This window comes from Myotis yumanensis, unplaced genomic scaffold, assembly GCF_028538775.1.
Source record: "Myotis yumanensis isolate MYYU_CA2020_CCGP unplaced genomic scaffold, mMyoYum1.0.hap1 SCAF_1, whole genome shotgun sequence".
NCBI lineage: Eukaryota > Metazoa > Chordata > Mammalia > Chiroptera > Vespertilionidae > Myotis > Myotis yumanensis.
The window spans coordinates 238,692,990-238,710,483 of NW_027223752.1; the positions used below are offsets into that span (position 1 = coordinate 238,692,990).

A 17,494-nucleotide genomic window follows, 5' to 3' on the forward strand; every position below is an offset into this window, starting at 1 on the left:
CGGGCTCACCTGGAGCTGCTGCTCCTTGAACATGTCGGGGTGCGGGGCGCTGAGAATGTCGTCTGCCAGCTGGGCCTGGCTGTCGATGTTGACAGGTGTGGTGGCCTTGCTGCACAGGAACGTGCTGAAAATCTCCCGGGCCCTGTAGGAGAGCTGCCGGGACATGCGTGTGAGCCACCTGCAGACCACAGCTCCCCCAGGTCCCGGCTGGAGACAGTCCCCGGGGCAGTAAGCACTCCTTGGTTGAATAAACAAAGTACAGGCCAGCATGAGACCATCACCAACTCGGCTCCTCTCTAAACCTTCCCGATGGGCAATTACTAGTACGTGGCTCACAGGCTTGGGCGGCACCGCCACTGTGGGCGCCAGGTGCCGGTCCGTGTGCGCTGGTCTCTGTGAAGTGGGGCAGGGTTGGTGCAGCCCTGGGGTCACGCCTGACACGTGGCCTTACAAGATGAGAGGGGCCCAGGCTGCCTGGAAGCCCGTGTGCCGCCCTCCCCACACTGCGCGGGGGCGCGGCTGCGGGAAGGCATTTCGCAGGCTGTGCTCAGCACAAGGAAATGCCACAGCGGCCCCGAGAAGCCCACTCTGAGGTGTGAACTGTGTGAGGGTGCTTTCACACCCTCTCCACCGCCCCTGGTGCCCCCATGAAATCCTGCCCATGGCCACCCCTCCCTGGGCACGAAGGAGCATGCGTACCTCTTTTTTGTCGTGTGCGGGCACATGATTAAAGTATTCACAGGCCTGCCAGAATAAAATGTTTTCTTCACTGAATTCCTTCCTTAGAAAATCCTAGAAAAACATGGTCAGTGAACTTCCACCCGCGCTCGGAGAAGTGGGGTCAGTATCCCCGGGGCCCGCCTCCCCGCGGACTGCTCTTCACGCCGACCTTTCCCACTTCGCTCTCAGAGGCGGGCTTGGGAGCACCTGCCCATAACTGAGCTCCCGCGCGCGCGGCAGCCGCTGGCACGGCGCCCAGACCCCTTGGGCAGCAGGACCCGCCCACGGTGCTGCCTTCCGGGCCCTTACAAGACTCCGGTGCTGAGCCCGGCGCCCATCCTACTCACAGAGAAGTACCGCACACCGAGGGGGTCCTGCAGGAGACGCTCAAAGGACACGGCCCAGCTGGCGACCCTCCTCTCGCGCAGGCGCCTGCAGCTCTGCACGCTGGGGAGGCTGGCATTGCTGCTCAGGCTGTGGTTGCTCACGCAGTCCTTCAGGTCAGCACCGTTCAGCTCTGCGGGACCAGCACAGACCCACTGCAGGTGCGGCCCCACTCCTGCCCACGGCAGCAACCTGGGCTCCCACCAGTGTCTCTTCTGGCACCGCACCAGGCACCGCACCGAGCACCCAGGACAGCCCTGTGCTGCTCTAGGCGCAGCGGACCGAGCATGGACCGAGCACAGACCGGCGGCTGCAGGGTGCACACTCAGCAGTGAAGGCGACCACAACCACAAGGCCGTCCGTCGGGGGTTTCCAAGGGAGTGCGCCTGTGAGGAGCGCGTGGAGGGCAGGACGGGGCCCTGTGGAGCCGCCCACTCACACGTGTGCACTCCTGCCCTGGGCTGGGCCTGAGCGCAGCATCCAGGCACCATGTCCAGATGAGGTGTTTTGACACACGTGTTGGTGGGATGGCTCGGGTACAGGCCACCCGATGCAGCAAGCGCCACATGTGCCCCCAGGAGGCTGGCTGCCGAGCTGCCTGCAAAACGGCACTAGCTACTGCCTGAGTACATGCGCACACATGACACTAACATGACACTCTGTGTCAACTGTGATGGATAAACTTAGAAAGTATTTTAAAGGCAGAAGAACAGACAGATGGGTAGTACAGTGCAGTGAGAATTCAAACGGGAACGAGAGCCGTGGCTCCGTTCTCTTCATGTGAGCTCTCGAATGATGCCCCCACGGCACCTCGCCACCTCCTGTGAGCAGCCTGGGTGCCAGTCCCGCGTGGGCAGGCCTGGCAGTGAAACCTGAGCGGAAGGGGTGGAGGCCAGCCGGGCAGGAAGAGGGACATGCCCTTCGAGGTCCTACAACTGAGACAGGAAGCCCATGAAGCAGTGCTCATTCCGCGTGTTCCCGCGTGGCTCTCCGCCTGCCCGCCCTGGTACGAGTGCGCAGCCCGCCGTCCGGCTGGTTGTGGTGAGGCGTCAAGTGCACTAGTTAATTGGCCCCAGCTCCAGGTCAACCACTTAGAAGGCGTCTTATCAGTGATGAGGGCGGGAGCGGGGAGAAGGCTGGTGAGGGGTGGGGCGAGTGAAGCCTCGACAGCCCCTGATGGGTCGGCAGGGACACTCGCCTTCAGATGAGCCCCCTCCACAGACGTGCTGAGTAAGAGGCCCACAACTCAAGAGGCAACCCCAAGCCCGAGGGCTGCGGAGGCGGACAGGTGCAGACGCCGCACCCTGGAGCGTGAGCCTTCGGGGCCAGAAAGCAAGGCCAGGAACTTGGCCACTTGGGATCCAAGTGCTCACTAGAGCTCCTTTCTCCTGAAGGCTCCGAAAGCGAAAGCGTTTGCATAGGGAAAGGAGACAGGGCGAGAGTAATCCGATCCTGTAGCTGCCACAGAAAACCCAAGTCACACTCAGAAGCTGCGTGAGACCAGAGGTCACTGACTCTTCCCTTGAGGCCCCTCAGCCCAGCAGGCCGGTGTGTGCAGCAGGACCAGGGCCCAGCCAGGCCTCCTGCCTACAGAACATCTGGAAATGCCTGGCCACAACACTTCCCCATGTGGGCAGCTCTCCATTCCACGTGTCCAACTGTGGACCAAGAGGGGTCCTACGAAAAGTAACCTCACAGGTGATCTGATCGTAAGTCCCTCAAGGGGCAGGGCAGCGTGGGTGGTCCCGCCCAGGCCTCTATTTTCTGTAGTAAAAGGTTTCTCTGCCTGGAGCCAGCCCTGCCCAATTCTGTGCTTCTAGGTAACACACCTGTGATATGCCTCCTTGAAGCCGTAACCACTGGGAAGAGGGAAGAGCTAACAGCGCAGGATCCTGTCTGTAATCCGATCCCCTCGCTCTCCCACCTCCTGTAATCTCCTTACACCCCCTCCTGATTCCAAACGCACAAGCAAGCTGCCAACTCATTCTCGGAGCATCTGGGATCTGCTCCTGGCACATGCTGTCAGTTTAGCTCAAATAAACTCTTATAACAATTCTCTACAGGTTTGGATGTTTTGTGCGTTGACAGGATGTAGGAAATACTCCCATGTGCACTCTCACACATGCATGTGCTCGCTCTCTCTCTCTCTCTCTCTCTCTCTCTGGGGGTGGGGTCCTAGATGGGGCCCAGCTCTGAGTTTGATGTCTGTCCAGTAACCGGAGCATCGAGGGCTCAACACCATGACATTAATGCTCCCTAATTAACATACAACCCAACGCACTTCCCAACAGATGCTGATGAGAACTAGACACACTGAGTGTGAAGGTTCATGTGGGAAACCAAGCCTGAAATGCTGGAGAACAAAACAGAACAAGGGATGAGCAGGGCCTGCCCTCCCGAACAGTAGCCAAGTCGCCACTGGTCCTCGGCTGCGGGGCGCAGGTGCAGAAACACACATCACTGGACAGAGCGCAGCGGGTCGCTCAGTCAGCAGTGCAGGCCCAGCCGGAGAGCCTCTGAAAAACAGGCCACCGATCCCTCCAACACACGGAAGCCAATGCCACTGACCAAAGACGTGTCACCATGAAATTAAGAAGCACGAGGAAAAACCAGTCACATCTTGAAGTAACTGACGAGGAGCCTCACGACACAAGCCCGGAGCCATAAGAGAACAGTGATTCGAGGGTATCAGGCCGTTGGGCAACAGAGGTGGTGCAGGTGGTGGCATGGGGGAGGGGCAAGGTGGAAACTTCCAGGTATAAAAGGAACGCGTGCTGCGAACTTAATGAACAGCATGGGGACTGCAGTTAGCAACACTGCATTGTGTGTCTGAAAGTTGCTAAGAGAATAGATCTGAAGAGTTCTCTTCATGGCCCTGGCCTGGTATCCCAGTTGGTTGGAGCATCGTCCCGATACTCCAAGGTTACAGGTTCAATCCCCGATCAGGACACATACAAGAAGCAACTGGCCCTGGTCAGTTTGGCTCAGTGGATAGAATGTCGACCCATGGATTGAAGGGTGGTGGGTTCGATTCTGGTCAAGGGCATGTACCTTGGTTGCAATCTAAATCCCTGGCCCAGGTCGAGACAACAAATCGATGTGTCTCTCTTACATTGATGTTTCTCTCTCTGTCTTTCCCCAGACCTTACAGTCTCTCTAAAAATCAATGGAAAAAATATCCTCAGGTGAGGATTAACAAAAACACACACAAAGCAACCAATGAATGCATAAAGAAGTGGAACAACAGTCATATTTCTCTCTCTCAAATCAATAAATTAAAAAAAGTTCTCATCACAAGAAAGGTTTCTGTAACCATGTGAGGTGATAGGCTTTAACTAGACTTATTGTGGTGATCACTTCACAATGTATACACACCAAATCATTATAGTACACCTGAAACTAACACTGTACATCACTGATCCTATATAATAAAAGCCTAACATGCTAAGTGTCCGGTCGTCCGTTCAACCAATCAAAGCGTAATATGCTAATGATATGCTAAGGCCGCTCAAGTGCTTGCTATGATGTGCACTGACCACCAGGGGGCAGATAGTTGACCGGTAAACCAGTCGCTATGATGTGTACGGACCACCAGGGGGTAGATGCTCCAACTGGTAGGTTAGCTTGCTGCTGGGGTCCAGCCGATTGGGACCAAGCGAGACAGGCTGGACACGCCCTGGAGCCCTCCCATGGTCCCTTCCCGGCTGGCCAACCTCCCGTGTCCCTCCCTGGACCCGATCATGCACCAGTGGGGTCCCTCGGGCTGGCCTGCACCCTCTCACAATCTGGGACCCCTCAGGGGATGTTGGAGAGCCGGTTTCGGCCCGATCCAGCAGGCCAGGCTGAGGGATCCCACTGGTGCACGAATTCATGCACTGGGCTTCTAGTGTCTCAATAAAAAAATTAAATAAATAAAATCTCTGTAAAAAACACCATAAGCTAAGTCAAAAGACAAAAAAGAAATCCCAGGGTAATATGTGTAACACACCACACACACAAAGGACTCATTTTCTTTATGTTTAAAAGGCCTTCATGTCAATAAGAAATAGCTCCATAAATCAGAGTAGCACGGAGAAGAGTATGGACAGTGACCAGCAAGGGCTGCGGTGGCTCTACCCTTGTGGAGGCGTGTGCAGCTCCACCCCATAAGCTACAGGGGAATGTAATGACGAGCCACTCTGCACCTACTGACGGCCAACATCGCCCTCAGCAGGCCCTGAGCAAAGGGGCCTGTGTCTTTTATGTTGATAAACAAGATGATCTCACAAAATGAATGATCTCTTTTTAAAACACTCGTATTATGCGCACCAACACATCTGTTGTGAACTGTTCTTCCCTGGAGGCAATAGAGGTTGACAAGAGGCCTGAGGGGTGAGCAGTTAGCTGCCCTCGGGGAAGTGGGGAAGCCTCCAGGACAGGTGAGCCGGCGAAGGCCCTGTGCTGTGCGAGGCCCTGGGGACAGTGGTACACAGGGAAGGTCAAGAAGAGACGCTTCTTCCCACATACGCACAAGGCGGGCAGCCCTGAGCTCTGTCCCTGCAGGCCAGTGAGGGGCCGGGGCCTGGGCCGGGGAGGCAGGAGGAAGACACCGCAAACTGCAGCAGAGCTGCGAGCCAGCAGAGAGTGTGGGAGCCGTTATTTCACATGAAAGGTGCTTGGATTCCAACAGCACAACAGGCAGAGTGGCCTAGAGGATGAGCTGCTGTGCCAGCAGCACACGGGGCCACACGGAGGAGAGACTGTCCACTCTGCTGAGAAGGGCACCCCCACACCCTACCCCGGGGTCCTCGCTCTCACTCTCCCCTGACCCACAGGGTCAGGAGCATTCCCGCTCCTCCTCCCAGTCTCCATTCTCTGCTGTGGAAACACACCCACCACTGTTTTGTTTCTGACTGAACACCCTCCTGCCTGCTTCTGGGCCTCAACTCAAACACCAGGGGTGCTACAGACGAGACAGCGGACAGTGACGCGGAGGCCAGGCCACACCACCCGAGGCCGCACCCCAGCGCTCTCGCTGCGCAGCCAGGGCTCCTGAGACAGGGCCGGTGCACAGAGCAGCCCACAGAGCGCCTTCCCTCAGGGGCCTCCGCGTGCCTCCTGCGGTGGGTGCTGCAGGCGGGAGAGCCACGAGGTGGTGGAGAGCCGGGGGCAGGGGGTAAGGCGGGAGCTGCCCTCGTGGGTTACAAAGCCCAGCACTCCCTGCGTCCTTGCCTCACAAGGGAAGGCCCCTCGTCTCGGATGTCCACCTCCAATGCTGAATCTCCAGTGCGCACCCCTTGGGCCGCTCTCGGCCTGCTCTTGACACATGGAACATGGCGCACATTTATGCCGGATGACCTTGAACCTGAAATGGACTTCCTTCCAAGGCCAGGATTCCCCCCACCTCCAAGGCCAGGAGAGGGCATCCCCATAGGCCCCCCTGCTGCCTGTGCTCCCTCGGGTCAGGTGTGTGGGAACCAGGCACCGCTCCCAGAAGAGTCCACCCACCCGCCCAGCGGTGTCGCTTTAGGGAGCATTTCCTGGTTTTTGGTGTCACTGTTGTGGTTTCCTTTTCTTGCAATTGGCCAGTTGAGTCAGAAGAATGCTTTCCTGGTGCTTGGGTTTCTAAAGTCCGTTTCAGATTTGCTGAAACAGGAAACGCCACCTCTCTAAGTGGCCGACACACCTGTGGGCTGCCTGGTGCAAGCAGTACTGCAGGCACTCATGTCAGAGGCCTGCAACGGGCTTTACCCACTCCTGTCCCTCCAGACCGTCTCCCCCAGACCAGCGCCTCGAGTCAAGCACAGCCAATGTTTACCTCCCGACCCCCGGGCACCTCCGGGCTGCCAGCTGCCTGTGCCCGCCGACTCTGCCCCACACACATACCTGGAGGCCAAACAAGCCAGCCTGCCCCCGCCAACCACAAGGCGCACAGACCGCGCGAGGACTTTACCTGGGTAGAGCTGATAAGAGCCACTGTGATGCCATTTAACCAAATACTTCCAACCATTCACTGCAAACCACCCCTCTGAATCCATACCAGGCTCAGCCGGCACAGCCCCCGGGGCCCCGGGCAAAGGCTCGGGCCACACACAGAGACATTGTTCCTTAGCTCGCTCCCCAAGGAGGAAATTAGTGCGCTTTCTCCAGCGACGCAAAGGCAGGCGGACAAAGGCGACTCCCTGCCTGCAGCTCCGGAGGGAAACCAATAGTGCCCTGAGCACACAGCAGTACGGGCACATGTATAATTCACGGCCTCAGCCTGTGCTGCGGCGGAGCTGAATTATTTACAGCCCAGCGTGGTGCAGACGCGGCATCGGAACCACGGGCCCCAGACAAAGCGGCTGAGCTTTGGTGCACGGCTCTGCCTAGGCAACTGGCTCTTACAGTGGGAAGGAAAAAGTACTTGTAGCTTCTTATAACATGTACTAGTGCCCCGGTGCACGGATTCGTGCACATTGAAAGGAAATTAATTAGAAGGTGGCCAGTGGGGCAGGACTGGGCGAAACAAGCCAGACATGCCCTAGAGCCAACCTCCCAGGGTCCCTCCCAGCTAGCTGCACCTGGGGCGGCACCACGGCTTGAAGGGTGTCTGCAGAATGAGCGGGGTCCCTCCAGCAGGTGGGGTCCCTCGGCCTGGTCTGCGGGGATTGGGCCAAAACTGGCTCTCTGACATCCCCCGAGGGTTTCTGGATTGCGAGAGGGCGGTTCTTGAATCGGGTCCCCTCCTCTCTGGTTCCAGGGTGCGTCACCTGAGAACCGCTGCTGCCAAGTCATCGCAGCTCGGCAGTCCTGCATTGAGCATCTGCCTCCTGGTGGTCAGTGCACGTCATAGCTACCAGTCAGAGTGTCTGCCCCTGGTGGTCAGTGCACGTCATAGCTACCAGTCAGAGTGTCTGCCCCTGGTGGTCAGTGAACGTCATAGCTACCAGTCGGAGCGTCTGCCCCTGGTGGTCAGTGCATGTCATAGCTACCAGTCGGGCAGTCGCTTAGCCTTTTATATATATAGATAAGGGTGCAAACTCTTATCTCCCTATGGATTTTCAATCTAAACACTTTTCACTTCACAGGCATGAAACGGATCTTTTTCATGATGAGTGATCATCAGAGACTGCATGGTGGTGGGAGAAGCACTCGGCCCTACGCAGCTGCACCACAGAGCTGCACAAGGGCAAGGAGCCTTAGCACAGGCCGCATGGCTTTAGAGATGCGGCTGCACCCTTGTGGCGGGGACTGGTGGGGCTGGTGATGGCCCCGGAAAAAGGTATTACCTCAATCTCAACACTGTCCAGAAAACGACTCTGGAAAACGGCCTGAAGATGAAGCATGGCCTCAGTTGGTCTTACCTTCCTCTCAATGCCCTTTGACCTCAGTCCCTGCAGCACAGGACCACGCCCCGGTGAGGCTGTGGAGCGGGAGCAGCGGAGCGCCAGGCTCTGCCCTTGTTGCAGGCCCTCTGGCCTGTTCCCTCGTGGTCGTGAGGACAGAGCAGTGCAGACGCGAACGCCTGTGGAACCAGCAGGCAGAGCTCCTGGCAGAGCTGAATGACCCGGGGATGGGCAGGTGCCTGGGAAACCTTCCCTCGCACGAGGGTCGCCCCTTTTCCACGGGCCATCTGTTTGGGACAACTTATTATTTGATGTCATTTCAAACCTGCAGAAAGCTTACTGAGAATAGCAGAAGGAACGCCTACACACCTTGCAGCCAGCTCACCGCTACCTATTGCCCTGTTTACCATATCAGTCTTCTGTCTCTCCCCTCACTCCCTTCTTCCCATTCTTTCCCCTAACACTCACACTCACACACACACTCACTCACGCATATGCTCTCACACACACTCACCCACTCATGCATACTCTCTCACACACACACACACACACTCACGCACTCACACACGCACGCGCACACTCATGCACACACTCAGCCACATTTACACACACACTCACACTGATATACATGCACGCATACTCGCATACATGCATATTCATACTCTTAAACACACACACTCACGCACACATTCACGCTCACACTCACACATGCGCACGCACACTCACGCACATGTGCACACACTCATGCACACTTGCACACACATGCATACACATACACACACCCACTCACACACATAACTTTCTCCCAACTATCTGAATTACCTTGGAGACAGCAAACCTCTTTGCCCCTAAATACTTCAGTGTGTATTTCCTAAGTGCACAGACATTCCCTTCCATGACCACAGTACAGCTATCAAAACTTGGAAACATAACACAGTCCATACTCCAATTCCATCAATAATGTCTTCTAGCTATTTCCTGCCAGTCCAGGATTGAATTCAGGATCACTTAATGGTCACGTCTCTTTAAAAGCCTTTTTTCTTGCCCCAATCCCTGCAAATGTTAGTTTGTCCCCCGATGAGAAAACCCAGACACAAGGATATCCAAGCCCACACGATCTATCACCTCCCCCCCGCCACTCCCGAGCCCAGATGACCACCCCCCAGGATTCAGACAAGGACAGATGGGATGGACCTTCCCCCAGTGCAGCCCGGGGCCCTACTGATAATTGGACCCCACAGCACCTCCTCAGAATGGAGCCTAAACTAGTGATCTAATCCATCAGCCCATTTTACAGATGAAGTGGTGGAGGTCTGAAGACTATGACCTGCCTGAGAGTAGTCAGTGGCAGGGCTGGGACTTCCTCCCGGCATCACAGGTCATGGGCTCACCTAGTCTGGCCCCCCAGGCAGATTTCACAGCCTGGGAGAGAAGGTAAGGGCCTCAGGCTCTCTGGGACCCTCACGTGCAGTGCAGTGCACTCTGCAGACCGCCGAGGGCCCCCGAGGGCCCGAGGAGCTGTGGGCGGGGACCGGAACCGAGCCTCCCTAGTCAGCTTGGGGAGTGGAGCGAGCCTGTCCGAGGCAGAGCCCAGCCCGCCTCCTGCCTGACAGGACGCGGCTTCTGGAGCGCGAAATGCCAGGCAGATGGGAAACGGGGAGCTCACAGCCCGCGAGTGGGCAGGGCGGCAACTGCAAAGGGCTCGTGTGGGAGGTGGGAGAGACGGACGCGTGTGAATCCTGTCGCCTGTCACACTGGTGTCCAGGCTCCAAGCTCAGAGCTCCCGACTCCACCCGCAGCCGGACCACAGGAGCCTCTGGCCTCGCCAAGGAGACAGGGCATTTTTCAAGCCCTGGTCACACACCCCCTTCGCGTGCAGATTGCAGTGACAAAATTTACATGATCCACTTCCCAAGTAATTTCTGTGTGGAATTAATGTATTTCATCTCAACAAATAAATACATATGCTTTATGAAGCGTTCACTCTTATTGGTTTTAGAGAGAAGGAGAGAGAAACAACTATGTGAGAGAGACACATGGATCAGTTGCCCCCTGCATGCATGCTGACTGAGGCTTGAACCCGCAACCTTTTGGTGTACGGGACGACGCTCCAACCTACTGAGCCACCCGACCAGGGCATGAAGACATTCTTTCATCTGTGCTAAGGGCCACACAGGAGTGTGGCCCAGCTGTGGCCTGTCCCTGTAGAGGACACTGCATGCAGAAGCCCAAGGTCCCCAGTGCGAGCTCCATGAGGAAGACTCAAATGGTGCTGAAGCTCCCCCAAGCCAGGGAGGGCACCCCACATGGGCCTGCATGGAGACCCTGAGTGTAGAGACCAGGCCACAGGCACCTTCCCTCCAGGATGGGGCTGGAGAGCCAGCGCTCAGCAAAGTGTCCTTGACCAGAATCAAACCCAGGACCCTTCAGTCCACGGGCGACCCTCTATCCACTAAGCCAAGCTGGCCAGGGCTTGAAACTGAATTTTTAACCATCTAAGTGGGGAGTCTGTCTCCTCTGAGGCTTTCTCTCCTCCGGATCTGTAACTGCCTTCGGACCTGTCCCAGCTCTGTCTCTGTCCACTCCCTCCAGGCAATGGTGTCCACGCTCAGGCCAACTGCACTGGAGACAAATACAAGAGTCCCACTAACACGGCAGCTGCCACTCGTCAGCTCTGCTGTGTGAGGTGCTGCTCTGAGGCATCAATGCTAAGCAGGTGGCCCTCAGCCACACTGCAAGGTGCCTGGGCCCCGCTCTGCAGGTGAGAGAACGGAGGCGGCAGCCGGTCCAGAGCTGGGGTTTAAACCTGGACAGTTGATCCCAGGGCCACTGCATGTTCCACTGCCTCACAGCCCCTCTCCAACCCACCTCCCACGATGGAGACCCGCCTTTCTGCGTGACCTGGTAGTCAGATCTACCAAGACCCCATGACAGACTGCTAATTCCCAGCTGCACGCTTCCTGCCCAGCCCTTTCCTGCTGCCCGACATCTACTCACCGTCTCCACCTAAAACGGAGTGAGCCCCTCCAAGGGCCCAGGCCCACGCAGCGCGGGGACTGCCCACGATCCGTTTCTCCCCCCGCCTCCTTCCCACCGTCCCCACAGGTGCCGGTGGAAGCTCAGGGGGGTTTGGGTTCCCTCTCACCTGACTCCACGCTCTGCTCATGGACACTGGTTCTCCCTCAGCTTTCTGGCTCCCCGGTTGCTCTCCCGGTTCTCCGGCCCCTCCTATCTCCCCAAACTCAGCTTGCGGGCCCAGCTGACCAGGCGCCGCACTCGCACAGGAACGTGGGGTAATCAGCTCAGTCACCGACCGCTCCCATGTGCCCAATGCCGAGGCGGGCTACACGCACCAGGGGCAGGAGCTGTTGTTAATTTTACAGACCACATCCGACATTAGAGTGGAAATCTGTGTCGCAAGGATCCCGCATCTGGCCATGATGGAGTGACCGGGCACGACTTCTCCTGCCGTATGTTACCAGAAAACTGGGGAAGGGTCCGAAGCAACAGTTCTTACAAGTCAGAGCAGTCACTGCAAGATTCCGATTCCTGAAGGCAAAGAGGTGAAGGAGGTGCACCCGGAGATTGAGAGCCCAGCACCTGCCAGGGGCACCACCAGTTCTTGTTGGACACCTGGCCTTCAAAGGAGGCCCACATGTGCTCCTAAATAATGGCGCTAAACCAGCCTTCAGTGAAGCCACATTCAACTTGCCCCAATGAAGCCCAAAAACAAGCCTCAAGCGCATCAAGCCCACCCACAAGTAACGTAATTCCTATTTAAACAAACCTCCAAACCCTGCAAAGGAAGACAACCAAACCCAGCCCCCACTTAAAAATCACTAGACATGGGAAGATACAGAGAAATATGACTCGAACCAGGAGAAAGATCAGTCAACAGGAGTGATGGGAACCTGAAGACACTCAGAGAGGCTGTAAACATGCTCGAGGGTTTACAGGAAAGCATGAACACAATGAGAGAGAAGGGCTATAAAAGCCAAAAGCCACTGCCAGAGAGAAGAACACACTCATTGAAATGAATAGCTCACAGGATGGAAGCGAGAGCATATTAGACATGCAGAAGCATTTAACGAGCAAGAGAAATCATGACACATGAAGTGTATGGAGGGGAAAGGACTGAAGGTGAACAGACCTCGATGGCCGTAGGAAAAATTCAAATAGTTTAATTGGTAATTAATGTCCCCAAGCCAGGAGGGTGAACAATATCTCACCTCAACAAACCCCAAACAGCACAGATACAAACAGAACCAGCCCAAGACTCGTCATCATTGAAATGCTGACACCCGCAGTAAAGAGAAAGCCTTAAAGCTCTCTTCCAAGTGGTGCGACCAGAGGCACATCCTTCACCTTTCACAGGGCATCTACTTGGGGGTGGGGGGAGTATCCCTAATTTGCATACAAGCTACTCAGGTAGAGGCCTTGAGAACCGCCACTGAGCCCTCCCCAACCTCAGGGTCTGCTTCTAGACCTTTCTCCTAAATTATTTTGGCCAAACAGATTTTCAGCTTTCCCTTAGCAATTTTGTTTTCAGCTTTCTCTCAGCATATTCTCTTGAGAGTGAATCTGCTAAACTTTCCAGACCAATGGGAAAGTTCTTTGGGAAAAAGCTTCAAGCATATAAAACAGTATTTGTTATTTTAGTCACGTCCTCGTTATAGTGCAACAGAAAACGGCCCAAGTCACAGCGCAGGGCTTCCTGAGGCAGCCAGCGGGCTCCCGCTTCCAGTTCCTGCGCTGTCACGAGGCTCTCCCCAGGGGCCGGGTGCTGGCCCCCCGCAGCGGAAGGACACGCACCCGCTTGCAGGTAGGGCCTGGGGGGGAGTGAGGAATGGACACAGGAGGGCCCCAGGGGCTTCCACTGTGACCTCCATGCTTTAGACACAGCATGCCCAAATGTTAGCATGTCACTCCTCGGAGGTGTGCGGTCACTGGTCTTACTACTGTTGAACTTCTGTTGGCGTGGAAAGAATCCCTCAATGCAAGCAGCTCCTGATCACTCTTCCAACCCCGGGGCAGCGGCAGGAACGTGCTGGAGGCGTCGTGGCGGACAGGGAGTCGGCTTCCAGAGCGAGCTCCATCCGCCTGGCGCCCACAGACTCCGTGCTCCGCGCTGGGAGCCACACTGTGGTCTCTGGCGGCGTTTTTACGTTCCCAAGCGAACCATAAGGAATGCGATGCATTCAACCAAAACAGAGGGTTCTGGTCAGACCCCTCCTCACTCAGCAGTTACACGTCGCCGTGAATCCATCTCCACTACCGAGCAAACATGTTTGAAAATGGGCAATGAGGCTGCGCTGCCTTTCTGAGAAGGAAAAGGTGAATTCACCAAAGCTCTGCCAATGCCGTGGCTCTGCGAGAGCCCACACTCTCCCCTCCTCCAGCGTCACTTGCCAAAGCTATGACAGCGACCACCTTGGATTTGAAAGGGGGATGCAGTTTAGCCCCGGCTTAATCTCACCCTGCTGGGCCCGAGGTTGGCAGTGAGGGCTGGGTCACCATGTGGTGCCTCCACCCTGCCCCGCAGAGCGGCCCTGCACACGAGCGGAGAAGGTGCCGTGGGCCCGGAGCAGAGAGGAGGGTGCGGAGGGGGAGGGATGCCCTCGGAGGTTGGAGGTCGGCCTGTGAGCTGTGCCATGGGCACAGAACCCACACCTGCCCTCCCCGGCCGGGCCCCTCCCCGCCTCCCCGTGAGGATGAGCTGCGTGTGGAACCGCACAGGCACAGGCATTGCCAGCCAACAACCCAAGGTCCAGGGAGTGAGTTGTTCTGTGAGTTGCACTTACTCTCACGTGGGGGTGATGTGGAGGAGCGGCTGACACTCAGGAGAGGGGCTGGCAGTCTGCCCCGGCCGGCCGGGGACAGCAGGCTAGGGGCGGAGACGCTGTGCGCCTGAGGGGCCCTGGGAGACCAGCGTGGGGGATGGCGTTGAGGCAGCTCGCGGGTGGAGAGCGGTGCCAGGTCTAGGAGGTCACAGGAAGGTCACGGACACGGTCATGGACCCAGGCCCACCCCCACGGGAAACTCTGGGACCCGCCTGGAGGGGAAGCCGAGCGAGAGTGTGGATAAGCTAAGCTGGAGTACTGATGAGGCAGCCACCGTGGAGGCATCGAGTGGGCGTGTCACAGACCGGGGGCCAGAGCGGTTCCTTCGAGGACTTCCCCACGCTCACGGCCTGATGTGTGCCTGTGGATGTGGGCATCGGGCACCCCAAGTTCTCCACTGCAGAAGTCAGACCCAGACATGGCAGAAAACACCCCACCTCTGAGGATACATGAGTGGGGGGGGGGGGGGGGTCCTGGCAAAGCTGCTTAGTACAGAGTGAAAAATGGAAGAAAGAAAATAAGAACCAACTTTGTTCCAAGAAAGCTGCGAGGTCCGAGCCGGGGAGCAGGGGCGGGCTCTGTCCCGTCAGCATGGAGGGTCTCACCCACTTCTTCCCCACCAGGCCGCCCCTCACCTGCCGCTGAGGGCGAGGGCTCCTGTGCCCACGTCTGAGTGGTTTCCCACGCGGCAGGTCAGGCCTCCCTGGCCCCCAGCCCGGCCTGGCTCACCCCCAGAGACTGACCTCCCGCCGTCCCAGCGCGTGGCCCGGGGAGCTGGCGTTGGGAGCCCCTCTCCCTCTGAGGAGGGGAACCCTGCAGCTGACAAAGACTCCAAAAGTAGCATTGTCCAACTTCCTTAAAACAAAGCCACAGAACGCCATGGCGAGCACACGGACAAAGGTGTCATTGTGAGAAGGAACAGAGTTAACTGAGTCCAAATCACCTCCCTGACAAGACTGGACACAATGTTGTGGAGGGAGTGGCGTACTCTCGGCAAAGCGAGGCTGATGGCGAGACCAGCCACCCTGCCAGCCTGGCGTTCCCAGGGCCCAGGTCACCGCACCAGCCGAGCGTCTTCCCCATAGAAACCACTGCCGGAGCCCAGGCCCCGGGTGAGCCAGGCCGTCCTGCTCAACGTGACACAAACACCTCTGCGTGGAGACCCCTGAGGTTCCCCCGGCTCCTCTCAAGCTCCTTCCACCACCGCAGAGGGTGGACGGGCTGGGGCCTCCTCCTTCCCCGGAGGCGCCCAGGAAGTGGGGTCAGGACCTGCAGGGGCTCTGGGTGAGGGGTGGGGGCCGAGGGCGCACAGCGACTCTGGCTCAGCAGCCACTTCCCCCTGTCTCCACGGCCCTGAGCCATGGCCCAGGGTCTGCCTCAGTGCCTGTGCCAGTGAAGACGGCAGGATGCAAGCACGTGGCCTAGAACGAGCGTGCAAATTGAATGAGAGGACTTTCCTTCTTACGTGTGATCAGTAAAGAAACCGAAGAAGGAAAAAGAATAAAAACATGACCAAGCCTTAGTGACCTGTCTCAGCTGCCTGGCGCGTTCCTGAGGGCAGAGCGTGCGCAGGGAACAGCGCCTCCTCCTCACCTCGGCCACGGGGGCCGCTCGGGACGAGGGCCTCAGGGGCCAGCCCTCCCAGCGCACCAGGTCTGAGGCGGGAAGGGAAGGTGGAATGGGGATGGAAAGCCCCCACGGAGGGGAACCACTGCCACCAGCCAGGACACCACTTCCTTAGGAAGGACACGGGGCCCAGGAGCCAGGGACTTCCCACTTGGGAAGGTCAGCTTTTTAAAAAGCACACAAAGACTCAGCGTAAAGCTCCTACGGCTCTGGCATCTACTGTGGACATAAGAGAACTTCAGAGACCAACAAAGCCAATATCTATGACTCGACTGAACACAGTGAATAAACTTCTCAGTGACACGTTTCCTGCAGAAGTGAGCCTTTTACCAGAAGAGGGAGGCCGGAACGCAGTAGAGGGTGGGCATGGACACATCTCTAAAACCACACACTTTATCCTGGATTTGGTGACAGGTCCGACTGCTTTTTAAGGAAGTGATTAAATGGCCGGGCTACCACTGCACATAAAGCGGGTAACACAATTCCTTTTATAAAGAAACAAAGCCCCAAACACGAACTTCAGGCCTGTGCAGGCTCAGCTCCAGGTGGGACTTCCCTGTGGCTGCGGGTGGACGCCCCCACCCTGCCTGGGGCTGGCCGTCAGGTCCCCTCCCGGGCAAGCAACCCGCTCCCAGGCCCAGGGGGAAGCCAGCAGCTAGGGGACAACATAAAGTACCAAGAAAACAACACTTCGCTTCTCTCTAGTGTCAAGAGGCGGCCTCAGCCCGCTGCCCCCGCTCGGGCGCTAGGCTGTGGCCTGGACTCAGACGCACAGCCAGCACGCGAGTGAGAAGACAGTGCTAGCACGTCTTGATAAAGGATAAAGGACAGAGGAATAGATTCGTTAGAATCCTGTAAAGACCACCTGTGAGCAGAGAGGCTTTGTGAGCATCAGAAGAATCAAGGAAGCTTTGGAAGAAACTCTCCCAGGACCTTGGAGTTCAAAGCGAGCCCTGGGCGAGCAGGGAAGTAAGGGGCCTCGGCCGTCCCCTGTGGGCCAGTCCCATCCAGGACCCCATGTGCACAAGGATTACAGACAGAGCCTCTGTCCCTCTCCCCACTCTGGCCACCTAGGACCCTCTCCTGGGAAAGGGAGCGTTTGCAGCTGAGAGCGCCCCGACTTTCCAGAGCGGCTCAGCCCAGCAGAGCTCCGAGCCGCCCGGGTTCCGAGCGGGCTCTCCCACAGGCGCAGGCTCGGGCTTGTCAGCCAGGGTGTGGGCTCGCCACGCAGCTGCCTTCACGCTGAAATTCAGGTTCACCACACATCTGCGGGGAATGGCTTCCGAAGCATGTCATGGGCACCGGGGGTGAGGGGGAGCCCCCCACTAGCCCTAACACGCCCCCCACCCCCCCGGACGTGGCAAAGAAAACACCTATTATGAGTGAGTTAATGGCAAATATACTTTCACAATTTGAAAACGTCATTAAAAATAATAAAAATATACATCAGAAAGTGTGACTTACCGCCGTCAGACACAGTTGCAGACTGAAAGAAAAGAGAGAGAGACATGAGTTAATTAGGCCTCATGGCAAAGTCGGAAACAGCAGTCCCTCCGAGGAACCCAGCCGGGGCTGCTCCGAGGCTCGCTCCCCACAGGTGCCCAGCAAAACCAGACA

At 57.2% G+C, this 17,494-nt stretch overlaps 1 protein-coding gene across 5 annotated transcripts in view; it reads right to left on the minus strand.

The window, feature by feature from the left end:
• RGS12 (regulator of G protein signaling 12) overlaps positions 1-17,494 on the minus strand; it is a 67,688-nt gene that overhangs the window by 18,441 nt on the left and 31,753 nt on the right. For all 5 annotated transcript variants that reach the window (XM_070400001.1, XM_070400037.1, XM_070400027.1 and 2 more), the window contains 4 exons: positions 17,342-17,363; positions 1,068-1,237; positions 700-792; positions 10-153 (listed from right to left, as the gene is read on the minus strand). In XM_070400001.1, coding sequence (XP_070256102.1) covers positions 10-153; positions 700-792; positions 1,068-1,237; positions 17,342-17,363 — 429 coding nt within the window. The remainder of the gene's footprint in view (positions 1-9; positions 154-699; positions 793-1,067; positions 1,238-17,341; positions 17,364-17,494) is intronic.